Here is a 16755-nt window from a genome sequence, read left to right on the forward strand (position 1 = left end):
ATAACCAGATCTCAGAAAAGGGAAGATAGAGCAGAAATAATGGAAACAACAGAAAGAAGATCAACACCACCTCTTAAATCCACTTTTACCAATGCTATGGATGAATGATACAATGTGCTAATACAATAACTTTCAACAAAAAGAAAAGTGCTGCTAGGGATGTTACGAAATAGCGATTTCCAGCTATAACTTTCTTGGGCAATACCAGCTCTTCTAATGATGAGTTCTATCTGGTGATTCAAAATAGGCACCTTCTTCCCTGTATGTTATGGGTATTTTTATCCTCTACTGCAGGTTCGTCCGCACATGTTTCACCCAGAACTGTGAATTCTTGTCTAAGTCCCAGGCGGTGCCTGATGACGCATGTCAGTACATTATATGTATATGTTGCGCCATTGTGCATATCATGATACAAAATTTACTTTAGTGCCTGCATTTCCGTGCATACTAAAACGTTAATGTCTTCAAATTCTTAATGCTGGTAACCAAACTCCTTGGTTGGTCAAGAACGCAATAACAGATGCAAAAAGCCGTTGCAAGGTTCTCTCACACGTGATTTTCACTACAAAAGACCCAATCCCTAATTTCGATAAGATAAACGTGACTTATACACTATGAAAACTATCGCGGTGCTACAACTACATCAGAAGGACATCCTCAACAGATTATACAGCATCTTACAGACCAACTGAAATTATAATGCAATGTCATCAATTCATAAACTAAACAAACATTCATTAGAGTTATAGTCTCACACAGAATACCTTCAGGCAGAGATTGAATAATACAATCATTAGTCATCTTTGGTGGGGGGTCTTCAATTCAAACCTTTGCTCTTTCGAGTAATTCCTTTGCCTTGTCAAGTGTCAATCTCTCGGTTAAATCCCTCTTCATACAGCCACTCACGGTATCAATGAGCATTTCATTTGATTTAGTTGCGCACACTAGGCTTTCGAAATCATACCTGCCAGCACTGATCATTGCTCTCAATCTTGGTTCGTATTGATGTTGGAAGGGTAGTTTACCAACAAACATTGTGTATAACAATACACCGAATGCCCATATATCTGCAGACGGTCCTAATGGTGGTGGACAGCTCTCTAATAGTTCTGGCGCAGCATATGGAAGTGAGCCGATGTGTGAGTCTGGCAGATTTGGATTCACCTCCGGCGATTTAATCGTTATGGGTGAAGGATCAAACGATAACATATCTGATTCTGACGAAGCATGGGAATAAGTCATGTCGATCTGTAGTGCTGTGTCATCATGTGTTCGGTTCTTATCCGTCGCTATTCTCTCCAGTGAGTGTAGACGACGGAGCTTTGCTCCTGAGTAGGACCTTGGAATGGAAGGACGTCTCTTAATTCTCTTGTTATTTTGGATCGTTATATCTTCAGAGACATCGGGTGGTTTGAATTGTGTACTCATTCCAAAATCACAAACCATTATCTTGGCGTCTTCTCCATAACAGTCGAGTAGACAATTCTCCAACTTCACATCACCATGAACGATTCCCATCTTATGCATGTATGATAATGCTTCGATGATCTCCAACCCAAACTTCCTTGTGATTTTAATTCTTCTCGATAGATCTTCATCTGATTGAGTTGTATAGAGTCCCCATTTAGACACAAGATCAAACAATGTCCCACCGCATGCCTTTTTGGTTAGACAGAAAAAAGTATCGTCAGTCTCCTTAACATTTAACAAAGGTAACAAGAATTGGTGGTGTAGTTTGGACCACATTTGTGTTTCCCTTCTGAATACATCTTTAACGTCCTCTCTTTTTGCTCGTATGATCTTCATTGCCCTTTCAGTATCATCCTTAACGTCACGACATTCTCTTATTATTCCCCACGCCCCACTACCGATTATACGACCTAGTCTATGGTTTAATACGGGCTCTTCAAAGTTGACCTTTGGCCTGTCGCTAAAGCTTGATAGGAATTGTAAGGCCGGAGAGCTTTCATTCTTATTCTTCTTGAAACGCTTCTTCACCACCTTTTCAATGGCCTCTCTATTTATCAGAGGAGAGTGTGATAGTTCAGTGATGATCTTCCTTCTCATTGAAAAGGGCAAATCGCTAAAGTTTCTCGGCAATTTCGATGCAATAAAGTCCTCTTCATCCTGTTCGGACTTTGGATGGTGGTCCATATGAGGCACAGAGACTGGTTTAACCTGTGTGTGCAATTCCCCCATAGAACCTCCCGGCGTTGCACTAGCAGGCGTGAAGGAGCTATTCAAAGACGTGTCGCTCTGCTCTTTGTTCCAGAATCTCACAGCTGCGCCAAAGTCGAAATCCGGGATGTACTCGTCCTCCATTCCCTTGAAAGCAGCGGTTGAAGCACTGTCAGTGTCATCACTTCTCAGTACTTGATGGCTAAAGCTTCTCGTCCCTGGAGACTGTGATCCCCCGACTCCACTGTGCATTCTCGTTTTAAACCGGCCGACTGATGCTGATGGTGAGCTTATCTCATCATCCTTCCTTTCGCCGTTCCGCCTCGTCCTGTGCGGTCTATACCTGTCATCATCAAACATTCTCCTTCCATCAACACTGTTGAAGTTCTTCGTCTCGTTCTCAGAGTAAATCCTCTGTAGCTTCCCTGACGGAGTGGTGGCCAATACACCGTAATCCTTAGACATCGTGAGAGCCCCCGTCGCGCCAGCTCGTTGCTGCTTATTCTCAGACATCGACGGCGTCAGCGTCTTCGAAGACTGTTCGCCATCAACCTCGTTCAGGAGCCCCAGCGCCATGTCATGGTTACCATCGTTCCTGTGTGCCTCTCTCAGCTTTGCGCTGAGGAGCGACTGCTTGGGCGAGCCTTGCCGCTGTGACATGGTCTGTTGCGACAAGTCCATGTACAGCAAATTAATATCGGTCAGAGGTACCCGCTGTTTTGGGTTCGATAGCCGCTGTGGTTGTTTGTTTACTTTCGTTGCTTTCAAGCAGTGTTGATGGACTGTTTTGGCTGTAATCATCAGCAAAGTATCGATTAGCTCGATTGTGGATGCTTATATAAGTGCTTAGTAAGCATAATCACACACGCTCATAACCACCAACGACAACACCATTTCCGGACAATATCACGTGCATCCGACACAAACAGGCCCCGGAGATAACCAACCAATGACCGTGGAGCGTTTTCCAAGCGTGGCAGTTCGGCTCAGCTCCCACGCCAACAAAAAAAAAGAGCAAAAGACTCTTTCACCGGTATCAACAAACAAGCTCTTTCCACCAACTCAACGTATAATCAACTGAAGAAAGATGGGTGCACACGCTCCAAGTCCAAAGACATACATGGGATGGTGGGGATCTCTTGGTTCCCAGCCACAGAAGGGAATCACCACCTACGCCGTTTCTCCATACGCTCAGAGACCACTTAAGGGAGCTGCTCACAATGCCATCTTCAACGTGTTCAGAAGAGTCAAGAACCAGGCTTTGTTCATTGCTCTTCCAGGTTTCATCATCTGGAACTGGTGGACATGGGCCAGAGACTACAACGAGTACTTGTACACCAAGGCTGGTCGTGAGGAGTTGGAGATTGTTAACGCTTGAGCACTGTCTAGCGTTATACTGCTATACTTTATCACGTGTATCTAGCTTGTTTCCCTTTCCCACATTCAGAAAATAATACAGTATCCATGTGAGAGTGGCATGTCTATTATATCAGCTCGTTGGTTTCTTCTCAAAGACGAAGCAATCGGGAGAGACACTTGTACAGAACAGAATTCACATTCGAAGAAAACTCACCCTCATAGCATTTTGGTACGTTTTATATTAAATCCTTATAAAGAAGAGAAAGAACGAATGTAGGAAGCTCATTTAGAACGCTTGTAGATCTTGTTCAAGAAGATGGTCAAGACTTCACCTTTGAAACCTCTGCTCTCGTCAACGTTGGCGATCTTCTCCTTCAGCTCACCGGCAACCTTCTCCTCGTACTCATGGTACAACTTGTCGATTCCCAACTCGTTGAAGAGGTCCTTACACACCTTCTCCTTGGCGTTATCCTTGACACCATAGTTTTCGTCGAGCAGCTTTCTCTGTTCAGGCGTGACGAGTTTCAACGCGGTGTTGATGACCCAACTACACTTGTTATCTTGGATATCGGTACCAATCTTACCAATGTCCTCTGGCTTACCGAAGCAGTCCAAGTAGTCGTCCTGGATTTGGAAGTACTCTCCCAGTGGGATCAAGACGTCCTGTGCCTGCTTCAAGTCCTTCTCATCGGCACAGCCAGCAGCGTACATGGCCAAAGCCACTGGCAGGTAGAAAGAGTAGTAAGCAGTCTTGAAGATCACAATGAAAGAGTGCTTATCAAGGGAGAATTTGGACAAGTCAACGTGATCCTCTGGCGCAGTGATCAGGTCAAGCAATTGGCCTAACTCGGTCTGGAATGTCACGTCATGGAACAACTCCAACAGGTCCACGTAGTATGGCTCTCCCTTGAAGTACTTCTTCAGCAAGACATAGATCGCAGCCTCCAGCATGAAGGAGTCGTTGATTGCAATCTCAGCAACACCCTCCACTCTATACCAACATGGCTGGCCTCTTCTTGTGATAGACTTGTCCATCATATCATCGGCAACGAGGAAGTAGGCCTGTAACAACTCAATACACCAACCTAGAAGGGCAATCTTCTTGTAGGTTTCATTGTCGAGCTCGTCAGTGGACTTGAACCCCTTGAGGATCGCATAGGTGTCAACAACAGAGATACCTCTGTTCAACTTGCCCCCTGGCGTGTTGTACTCCAAGTTCTTCTTGAACCATTCGATGGCCTCAGGTGTCATACCGTACCCATTGAGCACCTCAATGAGATCCTCAACGAGACCAGGGAACACGCTCAGGAATCTCTCTCTCTTAGCTACTTTGTCTGACATTGTTCAGTCGCTGTTCAATTGGCCAAATGGGAACACAGAGGAGAGAAGAAACGGGAAAGTGAATATTCGTTTATGTTGATTTTAACAACACACGTCGAGAACGAGGTGAACGATAGCTCGTTTCCTCTTTGGGCGTGGTTTTCGCAAATGTATGCGGGCTGGCGAAAGATTTCGTAATTTTGCACTAACGTGACGCGGCGCTCGTAACCTTTCCCAACGTGGAAGTCGAGAAGCCCATCGCATGCGAAAAAGCATGAAAAAGGGCAAAATTTTTTTAAAGGGCATTTTAATCCTCATCGCCTGGTGTGTGATAGAGCTGACAAGTACACAACTCACACTGAATTGGAAAATGGGTAAAGGACATTTGAAAGAGAGATTGGAGATTAACCAGGCCAAGGATCAGTACAAGAAGAAACTTCAAGAGAAGAAGGCCAAAGCTGCTCCAAAGGATGATGGTCCAAAGACAGTAACGAAGGAAGAGGTTGAGGCCAGAGAGGAAGCGAAGAGAGCTAAGGAGTTGGCTAAGGCTGAAAAGAAGGCTGCCAAGGAGCAAGCTAAGGAACAGGACAAGGAGCAGGACGAGGAAACTTATGAGAGCCAAACTCTTTCGAAGAAGGAGAAGAGAAAATTGAAGAAGGCCATTGAATCCAAGCTCCAGGAAGACGGCGAGAGCGATGAGGAAGAGGAAAGTGAGGAGGAAGGTGATGTTGAGATTGCGGAAGATACTGATTCTGAGATGGAGGAGTATCTTTTAGACCTGGAGAAGCTTGCTAGATCTGATGATGAGGATGATGACGAGGACGAGGAGGAAGATGCTGAAGATGCTGAAGATGCTGAAGAGGCTGAAGAGGCTGAGGAACAGAAGGAGGAAGAGGAGGAAGAGGAAGATGTTGCTCTCTCAGATGTTGAAATCGATTCTGATGCAGACGTTGTTCCACACACAAAGCTCACCGTCAACAACGTCTCGGCCTTGAAGAATGCCCTCGCACGTATCGAACTTCCTTGGAGTAAGCATTCATTCGTAGAGCACCAATCAATCACTTCAAGTGAAAAGGTCGAGCCACAGATCAAGGATATCTACGATGATACTGAACGTGAATTGGCATTCTACAAACAAGCTCTCGATGCCACCACTGAAGGCCGTGCAAAGTTGTTGAAGTTGAAAGTACCATTCACAAGGCCACAGGACTATTTCGCAGAGATGGTTAAGTCTGATGAGCACATGGATAAACTCAAGAATAAGTTGATCAAAGAAGCCACTGAAAAGAAGGCATCCCAGGAGGCCAGAAGACAGAGAGATTTGAAGAAGTATGGTAAGCAAGTCCAAAATGCTACGTTACAAGAACGTCAAAAGCAGAAACGTGAAACATTGGAGAAGATCAAAGGGCTCAAACGTAAGAGACAGAATGATGAGATCCAGGGTGACGAATTCGACATTGCCATTGAAGAAGCCACTGCAGATGATAAAGAAAGGGAACAGAAGTATCAAAACAGAGGTAAGAGCTCAAAGAGAGCTGCAAAGGATAAGAAGTATGGGTTCGGTGGTATCAAAAGATTTAAGAGAAAGAATGATGCTACCTCAAGTGCTGACATGTCTGACTTCTCTCAGCGTAAGATGAAGGGGAAATCAGCTAAGCGTCCAGGTAAGAGTAGACGTAACAAGCATTGAGACATATATGGGTTTAATCTATAAACTGTATATCACAAAATAATAAAGCCGTGTATATTAGAGACCAAAATCACAAGAATATAGACCGTTATTCCTTGACGTACTTACTACCCTTTCTGTAATCAAAGTTGAAGCCGAACAAGTTCAAGATGTGGTTGATCAAGGCCTTTTGAGGTAGGAATGTTTGAAGCAACGACATTCTACCACTGTTTGTACCTTCATAAACTCTCAAAGTGTTCAAGTTGGCCTTCTCAACTTGATCCAACGTTCTCTTTGCAAATTCCTCTGGTGGCATACCCAAAGAAGCACTGTTCTTCAACAGGACCTCTGCTTTCTTATCGAATGCCACTTTGTACTCTTCAAAGTTGTATATCGAATCCTGTGGAATTTGATAGTTCTCACCAGCATGGAAAATAGGTGTTTTGATATAACCACCAATGACGTCGATCACTTTAACACCATAGTTACGCAATTCGCATTGCAAAGTCGAAGCGTATTGGTCCAACGCAGCCTTCGATGACGTGTACAGACAGTTGGCATGTAGTGGGATACCTCTGGTCACAGAGCCCGAGAACACGATGGTGCCCTTTGTTGGGATGATCATCTTGACGAACTCTCTCACCAGTCTCATCTGGGCAAAAAGGTTCAACTCAAACAGGGACTGGATCTCCTCATCAGTGACATCTGTAGCCATCGCAACGACTGGACGACCAGCATTGCAGTACAACAAGTCCAGCTGACCGGCAGTATCCGCCTTGACAATCTCACGGATCTCAACAACAGCGTCCTGGGACGTGACATCCATGATGTACTTCTTCACTTTGTCATTGGCATCAAATAACTCAGTGGTTTCATCGCTGAAGACAATGTCAGTCGCATAGACAACGTAACCTCTCTTAACAAGCTCGAAGGTGAGGGCTCTTCCAATACCACCGTTAGCCCCGGTAACAAGCGCAGTCTTTGCCATCTTGTGTTTTAACCTACAGATTCTCAATGGAGAAGTGATAGAAGGGGAACAACAAGAGGAAGAGTAAGGGGTTTGGATGGTTTTATCTATAACTCCTTCGATGTTATATGTGTCCTCAAGGCCCCGGGGCATAACGGCGGAGAAATTAGCCGGCATAAAGTTGCATGATTATGTAAGCACTATGGTGAGTATAATTATAATTATCATAATAATTATAAGTATTATTCTAGTACAATATAGCATTACGCTTCAGACAAAGGAAGAGAGCGTTGAGCTCACGCCAATTTGGGTGCCTCCTCCGACATCCTCATCGCTGCAAGATCAATCCTCCTATTCGCATCCGCATTCTGTGCCCTGTCCACTGCCCTCGTTGAAGGCGGAGCAACGTTTGGCGACCTCAGTGGTGAGCTAACGTACCCGGTGGAGGAGCCACCAATGTTTTGGTTCAGCACCATGTTTGCATTTCTTGGGTTGTACTGCTGCTGCTGCTGCAGTGCTTGGTGAAGTTGAGATCTCTTTGGCTTAGAGCCCTTGACCCATAGTTTCAATAGCTTTGCCTGGATCTCGTCTGTGTTTAAGGCCTTTAGATTCTGCGAACAATCCTCTGGAGACTTCAAAGCCGTAGCAACGTTGGCCCTCTTCACTGCCTTCTTCAAAGGATTTTCGAATCTGCGAACGTTCGTGAACTCTCTGGAAACCCGTTCGAATTCACGGCGAATCTGAGGATTCGACTGATTTATCGAGTTGTTCATCTGGGAAACGTCCAGCAGAGAGTTTTCCCTTTGAAGCCAAAGCTTCTGCTGTGTTCTGGTCTCGATATTTGATCCTGAACTTTTCAAGAACTGGTTAAAATTAGAAGGAGTGCCCAATGGTGTGTCTCTGTTAGCAGTCATGTTGTTATTCAGAGGGGTCATGCCAGCACCGGCTTTGAAAGAGAGCATGGACGATGAGGTCTCGTTCGAAGTGCCCAATTTCCCCACAGAGGCCGATATCGTGAACTGTCTCAAGGAGTTGGTGGATTTGGAGATGTTGTCCAAGTTGGACCCACTTATATGATCGTTTGAGTGGATATACTGAAGGTGAGAGTTGGCCTTTGCAATATCATCTGGCAAGAAGGAATTCTGAAACGGTTTGTCACCAAAGGCACGGACAACACCTGTTGACTGTGAAAGAATCATATTTTGGTAATACAGCCCCAGGTCCTTGTCTGAAGATGACTTTGCATTCGCACCATCACCATTGGCCGTCTTCTGGGTGCCGTTGGACTCCCCTGCTCTTTCATAGCTTGGGCCATGCAATCGTATTGAATGGTCCTGACCTCCATTCTCTTTGTTGTCTTGTTCTGCTACTGCTTGCTCCTCCTCGCCACCACCAGCCAGTACCGATTCCCTAGGTATACTCAAATGACTAAACTGAGGTGGCGCCTTGTAGCTTAAAACCTGCTGTGGCTCCGGCTCAGGCTCTGCAGGCTCTTCCTCGCTGAACTGGTCAACCTCCTCCTCCTCCAAATCCTCGTTCTTCGTGTTGCCATCCTCACCGTCCTCACCGTCCTCTCCGCCCTCATCGGACGAGTCCTGCTGATCATGGTGTAAGTCCAGGACAGCCTTATTCACGTTCACATGCGATGAGTTCCTCGTCAGCGGATGCAGCTGTGCAAGCTTCGTGAAGCTTCGATTACGCCTTGTCAGGTTGGACTCCGTACTCTTCGATCTGTTCAGCTTTGGCCGGGCATTGGCCATATCATCAACACTGGTTATACGTCCCAGCCGGTTCAAGTTCCTCCCATACGACGCCGACCTCGAATGGGAAGGCTTTGCCGAGAACTGCTTCGTCAGTTTCTTCTCCGGTTGCTTGGGCATTCTCCTCCGTTCTCGTGCTATTCACTGGTGTCCTCAGCGGCTTGTTACAACGCTTTCTCCTTGCTCATTCACTAGTTGATGTGAACAGATGAGAGCCCAACTGTGCCTGAGGCGCGGGAATCCCCGTCGCACGTTATGACAGAATATTACGTAAGCACTTACGTAATAGGAGCACACACCCCTCATCGATCCTGATTACGTAAGCGCTTACGTAATGCACAGGGCACGCCGCTCTATTACATAAGGTATTATGTAAGCACACCCTCCCACACCTGCCACTTCCCCCCTCCACCGAACACCGCCATCAACAAACAACCAACCCTTCTCATCCCTTCAACACGGCGTCGTGCCCATTAGCTGGATCCCTTAACCTGAAGAGTGTCAACCAAAGAGATCAACGTCATACCACGCAATGGATCTACAGGCAGTGTCGGAATTCTACATCGATAGAATCGTGGAGGAGAAGCCGAAGGGGTTCTCAAGGGCGGAGACATCGGCAATGCCAGGATCAAAGATCAGGGTACTACTGCTGGACTCCTACACCACGAGTGTTGTGTCGTTGAATTGTACACAGTCTGAGCTGCTACAGCACGATATCTACTTGATTAATCGTATCGACAACGCGAACCGGGATAAGATGAGACACCTCAAGTGCATTTGCTACCTTAAGCCATGCGATGAGTCTATCAACTGCCTGCTTGAGGAGTTGCGCAATCCCAAGTACTCGTCCTATGAGTTGTACTTCAACAATGCCCTGAGCAAGTCGCAGCTGGAGAGGCTGGCGGAGAGCGATGACCTGGAGGTTGTGACGAAAGTGGAGGAACTGTTCCAGGATTATCTCACTGTAGACAAGACCTTGTACTCCTTAGCACTTCAGGCACCGAAGAATAGGATCTATGGAGATTCAATGGGCACATGGCAAGGATCGTCATTCAACACATGTACGCAGGGGTTGCTCTCACTGTTGTTGTCCTTGAAGTTGAAGCCGGTGATTAGGTACGAGGCCAACAGTAAGATGGGCTCAAAATTGGCGAAGGAGATCTTGTACAACGTTGAAAAGACCAACAGTTCGTTGTTTGACTTCAAGTTGAGGGATTCCCCGCCTCTGCTGCTCATACTGGATCGAAAGAACGATCCAATCACACCACTGTTGACGCCCTGGACCTTCCAATCCATGGTTCATGAACTCATAGGCATCGAAAACAACACTGTGGATCTGGCCAACGTCCCCGGGATCTCGCAAGACCTGAAGAAGATTGTACTCAGCTCAAGGCAGGACAAGTTCTACCAAGAGTCCATGTACCTCAACTTTGGAGATTTGAGTGATAAGATCAAAGACTACGTGTCTCAGTACAAATCAAAGACCAAGTCTTCCAAGGACATCAACTCCATAGAGGACATGAAGAAGTTCATCGAGGAGTTCCCAGAGTTCAAGAAGCTATCCGGCAACGTGTCCAAGCACATGACATTGGCATCGGAATTGGATAGACGTATCAACAGAGGAAGACTCTGGGAAGTCAGCGAATTGGAGCAGAACATGTCATGCCATGATCAACATAACTCGGACCTCCAGGAATTGGAAACATTGCTGCTGAACAGACAAACAGATCCTCAAAAGCAAGTCAAACCTATCCCTGACGATACGAAAGTTCGTCTTGTCGCCATATACGCATTGCGTTATGAGTCGAACTCCAATAACCAAACCACCCGTCTTAAGAACCTGCTCAAAGAGCAGGGAATCCCACTCTACAAGATTGCTATCATCGACACGCTTCTACAGATGAGTGGCTCACGTTCACGTCTCGATGACGGCCAGTCCATCTTTGACAAGGCAACTTCGAACCTGATCACCGGGTTCAAGACCTCACACGCTACTGATAACCTCTTCATGCAACACGTTCCAAGGCTGGAGAACGTGCTGAGCAGAGCTGCCAGGGGTAAATTGAACGAAAGTCTGTACCCAATATTGAACCCATACGGTAGTTCTTTACCTATTTCGAGCCAGGATAAGGCTCAAGACATTGTTGTGTTCTTTGTTGGTGGTGCCACGTATGAAGAGGCTCGAATCGTACACTCGTTGAACGAGCTCAACAAGGGAATACGCATTGTGCTTGGAGGAACCACTATACACAACTCAAAGAGCTTTATGGATGACATCGAAGATGCTGGCGACAGATGGCCAAAACCAACTGCAGAGCAAAGACTACATCAGAGGGTACAGTTGTAGACGACTTGAATACAGCATTAGCTTGATGATAAATCATTGGTCGCCAAATTTCCCAAACGTTTGTTCCCATAATAACAATTTTCTCGTGAGAGAGTCCATCAGTTCTAAGCTTCCATTGTAGTTCTCAAACATTTGATCCACTGTTAGCTTCATCTTTTCATCCTCCACGAACTTGGTGAGCTCATTTTGATCCTTCTGTTCCGTTGCAATGTCCACCTGAGTACGTCCGATGAACTCCAGTATCGCTGCAACACGTTTTCTCATCTCGTTCAAAGTGGCTCTCTGCTGTGGGATCCTTGGTCTTGTAGGTTTATTGAAATCAATGGTGGATGAAGACTTTGACGAGCCGGCTGATGAGGGAGTGCTTCTCTTGGTACGCTTGGCCTTCTTCTTCTGAGTTGACGAGGACGCAGTGGAATCGTTAGACTCTGAGTTCTCTGCAGACTCTCTTTTCAGCCTGCTGACACGGGACTCGCCTGTGGTTGGCTTGGATTCGGCTTCAGCACCTTGGCCATTGCCGTTACCCTTACCAGCATCGCTGTGCTCAACGTCAGATTGCTTGGACAACTCGCCTTCATCCCCGTCAACATCCTCGCTACTTCTTTTCCTTCTGGAGCTTCTTCTGGAGCCCCTCTCGTCTTCAGATTTGGTATCAGGCTGAGCATCCTTCTTACTCTCCTCCAATGCCCGTTGAATCATCGCCTCATAACGAGCATCCTCTCTTGATAACCCACCACGCTCGCGTTTCTTCTTCTGCTGTAGCTCATCCTTCTCATCGTCCTGAGCACGTCTGCTCTTCCGTCTGCTTCCAACAGACTCCTTCGAATCCTTCGGTTGCACCGGTAAATACTTTGACATCTTGCCCTGTGGTGTCACAACTATCAAGTGCAGCTCCGGCTTGCACTGCTCACACCAGTACTTCTCTGGCACAGTGTCGCTGATCGATACACAGTACCCATGCTGCCATACAGAGCACTTCTCACACTGGATATACAGCCCATCGGCGTCTGGCGGGTCCAATTCACCGCAGATACAACGCGTCTCTGCCTCTTCCTCCTCATCGTACTCCTCTTCCTCTTGCGGCTCATCAGCTTGCTCAAATTCCTCCTCACCGTCGCCTACTTCCTCGAGCTTGTGATTACTCCGCGAGGAGTCCGAGCTTCTTGTGCTTCGCAGTGAGGGCATCTCCTTTGTTCAATGTGATTGAAAGCTTTATTGAGGGATAAGAGGAAGTAATAACGGCACCATCCGTTAGGGAGGATCCAGATGTATATAAACGGTTCTGAAAAGAAAAGAAAAATATGGATAAACACCCGAAACAGGAAATATACTTCTTTGGGCCTCGACTTCCCAAAGCGGAAGCACCAGGTGTTTTGTCTGTGTATGCTTTGATAAGCACACCGAAGCCACACTTTTCAGCTTACGTAAGAGAAAACGTCAAAACGGCTGTGTTTTTTTTTTCCTCCTCTTTTTATTTCTTTTTGCAATTCCCAGCCTTTTGGCAGTTTTTCCGCTGTGAATTCCGACAGGCTTCTTCTGCAAGCGTGCGAGGACCTTTGCCCATCGTTTACTTACTTCAAAAGCGAGTAGTGAAGCTCCATTTCCCTCTATGATTGAACGCTTTGGGTTCCCAGCCACTCAGCTGGATCCCGTGAAGCTCCTACGCGTTGCCATAGAAAGGGAAGCGTACGCCATTCGCCGTTGAAGTGTTTATTTATTTCTCCGGCATACTTGCAGCTGTTGATGCAATTTTTTAAGCCTCTACAGGCGGGAGGAACCACAACCACAGTTTTGGCTAATGCTCTAGCCAATTGAGTAATAACAACGCAATAAACGAGGCCCTTCAGTGCCTTCCCTTGTATCCATTGTGCTTGCGTTGCCTGTGTTGCCAGCGTTGTCTGATGAATGAGCCAGAGGAACAGGATGTGTGTGTGAACCGTGAGCATGGGTTCTTTCCTTCCCTCCGCTGTGCTGCCGGCTGCTGGTCCATCTGACCTTCCCCTTGCGCTCCATCGTGTCGTGCGAACTGTGAGCTCAATGAGCCGATTGTGAGGAACACAAGGATCCTCATCTCGTCTGCTCTGTAGTGCCAGCCTTTGACTCCGTTTTCCCCTTCATTTATTTCTTTTCCTTCCCATTTCATTTCTTTTTTCCCGGACATATTTGCAGTATGCAACTTAATTTCACCATGGACGGCATTTCACGTTTGGTGTGTCGCTGCTCTGAGATACGCAATGCTGCCTGGTATGCTGCCACCATCGTCTAGTTATATCAGTATATAAACCTACGCTGACCAATTTCCAGAGTGGAAAGAAAAAAATTTCCTCTATGTTATCTACCTTGTATATATACAAAATATTCAAAACGACACTCCTAGATGATGTCTGATCTTGAGAAGCTGCCAGCTGGTGTGACAGTGAAATCAACGTCAAATGAGGGCATCACTCAGTCGCAGATATCCATAGACTCCAGTGATGATGGCTCAAGAGGAGTTTTCAACAGAGTGAAGCATTCCTTCAAAAGAAGACAAGTGGTACTGCCCGCAGATGTTGATCTGGACTCGTTGGATGAACAGACCAGACGGAATGTCATACTGGCTCATCAGCCTCTGAAGATTGCTCTGAAAACAAGACATCTACAGATGATTGCCATAGGTGGTACACTGGGAACAGGGTTGTTCATAGGATTGGGCTACTCCCTGGCACAAGGTCCGGGTTCTTGTTTGATTGGGTTCTCACTGGTTGGATTGGGCATTTACTGTGTGATTCAGGCAGGTGCAGAGATGCTAATTGCTTATCCCGTCAATGGTTCATTTGCGACCCACGTTACAAGATTTGTCGACCCAGCATTGGGCTTCACCATCGCTTCAAACTATGCCTTGGCGTGGCTGATATCCTTCCCTTCAGAGCTAATTGGTGTAAGTATGACGATATCGTACTGGAACACCTCAGTAGACCCTGCTGTGTGGATTGCAATCTCGTGGGTATTCATAGTTTCACTTAACCTATTCGGTGTGCGTGCTTACGGAGAATCGGAATTCTGGCTATCAATCATCAAAGTCATAGCCATCATCATCTTCATAATCATTGGTATTGTTCTAATCTGCGGTGGTGGTCCAAATTCTCAAGGCTACATCGGTGCACGTTACTGGCATGATCCAGGCTCATTTGTGCATCCTGTGTTAAAATCAATATGTTCAACGTTGATCTCGGCAGGTTTCTCCTTTGGAGGCTCTGAGCTGGCCATTCTGAGTGCTGAAGCAGAGGCAAAGTCCATCTCTAGGGCTACAAAGCAAGTGTTTTGGAGAATTTCCCTGTTCTACATCACAACAATTGTTGTTATTTCATGTCTTGTTCCATATAACGACCCACGGTTGCTAGGTGGTGATACCTCTGAAGATATCACGGCATCACCATTTGTCATTGCTCTGTCAAACACGGGCGCAATGGGCAGTCGAATCTCACATTTCATGAACGCTGTTATCCTCGTTGCCGTTCTCTCTGTCTCAAACTCGTGTGTCTTTGCATCCAGTCGTGTTATTCAGGCGTTGGGAGCATCAGGTCAATTACCAGACATCTTTGCCTACATCGACAACGAAGGACGTCCTTTGGTTGGTATCCTCGTCTCTGCAACAATTGGGCTCTTGGGCTTCTTGGTTGACTCCTCCAATCAATCAACGGTGTTCACCTGGCTGTTCTCATTGTGCTCTATCTCCTCGTTCTTTACTTGGAGCTCCATATGCCTGGCACACATCCGTTTCAGGCTAGCACTGAAGAAGCAAGGACGTTCCACCGAAGAGTTGGGCTATAAGGCCACATTGGGTATCTACGGTTCAGTATTAGGTGTCATCGTGATGGCGTTGATTATCATTGGAGAGATTTGGATCTCCATCTTCCCAATTGGATCTCCAGCCGATGTGGAGACGTTTTTCCAGAACTGTTTATCAATTCCATTGATGATTGTGGTATTCTTATCGTACAGATTATGGGCTGGTAAGTTCTTCTCGGGACTGTACACTCCCTTGGACAAGGTTGACCTGGACACTGGTAAGCGTTATCAAGACGTTGATCTGTTGATCCAGCAAAGGGCTGAGGACAAGGCGAGACTTCGTTCAAAGCCGTTGTACTACAGACTATACAGGTTCTTCTGCTGAGGTAGTTGTACGACTATATGTGTTTATTATTATTATGTAATGACGGATGGTTTATATTTGCTTTTTCTGCTTCTTCTCGGCTTTCAATCTCATTCTCTCTTCTCTCTCGGCCTTCGCATCTGGACCAGCCTCTGTGTCCAAGGAGAAGTCCCACCATCTGAATGACGAGGCATAGTTACCAATGAAGTAATGGTGGTGCAAGTCGTGGTGGTCGGCACCTGCCCAGAATGGCAAGAAATGGTGCAATGACCAAGGGAATTCGTAACCGGAATGGGCATCCACGGCTTGGAACAATCTGAGGGTGATCCATACGCAGACTGTGAAGAGGTGGAGGTCCTTTGTAACGCTTACCCAGACGATTGGAATACCAACAGTACCAAATCCAAGCGCCATGACTTCAACTGGGTGCGCGTATTCCGCAGTAAGTCCAAATGGTGCGGCGTAACGGTGGTGCTGCTTGTGGATGTACTTGTAGAAAGGTCCGTAGTGGAACAATCTGTGGAACGCATAGTGCCATGCATCCTCTAGTACAAAGAAGATGGCAATTTGCAAACCAATTGATTGCCATGTTGGGAATGGGACGGAGTAAGCAATTCCAATCATGTTGCAGATTGGGTGGAAAAACCAGATTGGGAACGCCTCAACGAGGAAATGGGAGATCAACACGGACTTCAAACACTCCCACTGTTCCTGGTTTGTTGGGATCTTTGTAGGTTGGATCTTCCACTTTCTGAAATATGGGATACAATCAACAATGTACCATGGCAAACAACGGCCAAAGTACATCGCCTCGTGGAGAGTGAAGAACAGCAACCCAGTCGCCATGATGTCGTTGTTCATATACAGGTAATAAGCCGCCCACAGCTTCTCCATCCAGTTCAACTGGGAGTCACTGGAGAATTGGGTCAGAGTCCCGGTGAAGGTGTCTAGCGCCGTGGCGTTGATGTTTGTGTTGAGCAAAACGGTACTGTTTGGTTTCAAGGTGTTGTTGTTAGCCGCCGT

At 46.5% G+C, this 16755-nt stretch overlaps 11 protein-coding genes across 11 annotated transcripts; 4 read left to right on the top strand and 7 right to left on the bottom strand.

The window, feature by feature from the left end:
• Positions 1–701: 701 nt before the first annotated feature.
• On the bottom strand, positions 702–2643 carry NNK1 (protein kinase NNK1; the record flags this gene model as incomplete). The annotated part of the gene is made up of 2 exons (XM_020213454.1): positions 702–2325; positions 2419–2643. 2 exons carry the CDS (start codon positions 2641–2643, stop codon positions 823–825), a joined length of 1728 nt encoding a protein of 575 aa, XP_020068120.1. The 3' UTR covers positions 702–822.
• A 484-nt stretch (positions 2644–3127) lies between these two features.
• On the top strand, positions 3128–3556 carry QCR8 (ubiquinol--cytochrome-c reductase subunit 8; the record flags this gene model as incomplete). Its single annotated transcript, XM_020216709.1, has 2 exons — positions 3128–3133; positions 3266–3556. 2 exons carry the CDS (start codon positions 3128–3130, stop codon positions 3554–3556), a joined length of 297 nt encoding a protein of 98 aa, XP_020068121.1.
• Positions 3557–3819: 263 nt separating this feature from the next.
• ERG20 (bifunctional (2E,6E)-farnesyl diphosphate synthase/dimethylallyltranstransferase) lies at positions 3820–4878 on the bottom strand (the record flags this gene model as incomplete). The annotated part of the gene is made up of 1 exon (XM_020213873.1): positions 3820–4878. The coding sequence occupies one exon, from the start codon at positions 4876–4878 to the stop codon at positions 3820–3822; it is 1059 nt and encodes a 352-aa protein (XP_020068122.1).
• A 349-nt stretch (positions 4879–5227) lies between these two features.
• On the top strand, positions 5228–6547 carry EBP2 (Ebp2p; the record flags this gene model as incomplete). Its single annotated transcript, XM_020213044.1, has 1 exon — positions 5228–6547. The coding sequence occupies one exon, from the start codon at positions 5228–5230 to the stop codon at positions 6545–6547; it is 1320 nt and encodes a 439-aa protein (XP_020068123.1).
• An 88-nt stretch (positions 6548–6635) lies between these two features.
• Positions 6636–7514, bottom strand: CYBJADRAFT_132336 (NADPH-dependent 1-acyl dihydroxyacetone phosphate reductase; the record flags this gene model as incomplete). The annotated part of the gene is made up of 1 exon (XM_020213051.1): positions 6636–7514. One exon carries the CDS (start codon positions 7512–7514, stop codon positions 6636–6638), a length of 879 nt encoding a protein of 292 aa, XP_020068124.1.
• Positions 7515–7690: 176 nt separating this feature from the next.
• On the bottom strand, positions 7691–9430 carry TCO89 (Tco89p). Its single transcript, XM_020217436.1, has one exon. The coding sequence runs from the start codon at positions 9371–9373 to the stop codon at positions 7790–7792; it is 1584 nt and encodes a 527-aa protein (XP_020068125.1). The 5' UTR covers positions 9374–9430; the 3' UTR covers positions 7691–7789.
• Positions 9431–9872: 442 nt separating this feature from the next.
• Positions 9873–11600, top strand: VPS45 (Vps45p; the record flags this gene model as incomplete). The annotated part of the gene is made up of 1 exon (XM_020213048.1): positions 9873–11600. The coding sequence occupies one exon, from the start codon at positions 9873–9875 to the stop codon at positions 11598–11600; it is 1728 nt and encodes a 575-aa protein (XP_020068126.1).
• Positions 11601–11633: 33 nt separating this feature from the next.
• On the bottom strand, positions 11634–12785 carry CTI6 (Cti6p; the record flags this gene model as incomplete). Its single annotated transcript, XM_020216710.1, has 1 exon — positions 11634–12785. One exon carries the CDS (start codon positions 12783–12785, stop codon positions 11634–11636), a length of 1152 nt encoding a protein of 383 aa, XP_020068127.1.
• A 410-nt stretch (positions 12786–13195) lies between these two features.
• On the bottom strand, positions 13196–13731 carry CYBJADRAFT_169735 (uncharacterized protein). The gene is made up of 3 exons (XM_020215907.1): positions 13521–13731; positions 13291–13455; positions 13196–13260 (listed from the first exon to the last, which is right to left on the bottom strand). The coding sequence occupies exons 1-3, from the start codon at positions 13669–13671 to the stop codon at positions 13208–13210; spliced, it is 369 nt and encodes a 122-aa protein (XP_020068128.1). The 5' UTR covers positions 13672–13731; the 3' UTR covers positions 13196–13207.
• A 219-nt stretch (positions 13732–13950) lies between these two features.
• CYBJADRAFT_144152 (amino acid permease) lies at positions 13951–15753 on the top strand (the record flags this gene model as incomplete). The annotated part of the gene is made up of 1 exon (XM_020213208.2): positions 13951–15753. The coding sequence occupies exon 1, from the start codon at positions 13978–13980 to the stop codon at positions 15751–15753; it is 1776 nt and encodes a 591-aa protein (XP_020068129.1). The 5' UTR covers positions 13951–13977.
• On the bottom strand, positions 15747–16755 carry CYBJADRAFT_169736 (sterol desaturase family protein; the record flags this gene model as incomplete). The annotated part of the gene is made up of 1 exon (XM_020215908.1): positions 15747–16755. A coding segment is annotated over one exon (921 nt), but the record flags the coding sequence as incomplete, so codon positions are not given.

The sequence above is a fragment of the Cyberlindnera jadinii genome (assembly GCF_001661405.1).
Source record: "Cyberlindnera jadinii NRRL Y-1542 unplaced genomic scaffold CYBJAscaffold_21, whole genome shotgun sequence".
NCBI lineage: Eukaryota > Fungi > Ascomycota > Saccharomycetes > Phaffomycetales > Wickerhamomycetaceae > Williopsis > Williopsis jadinii.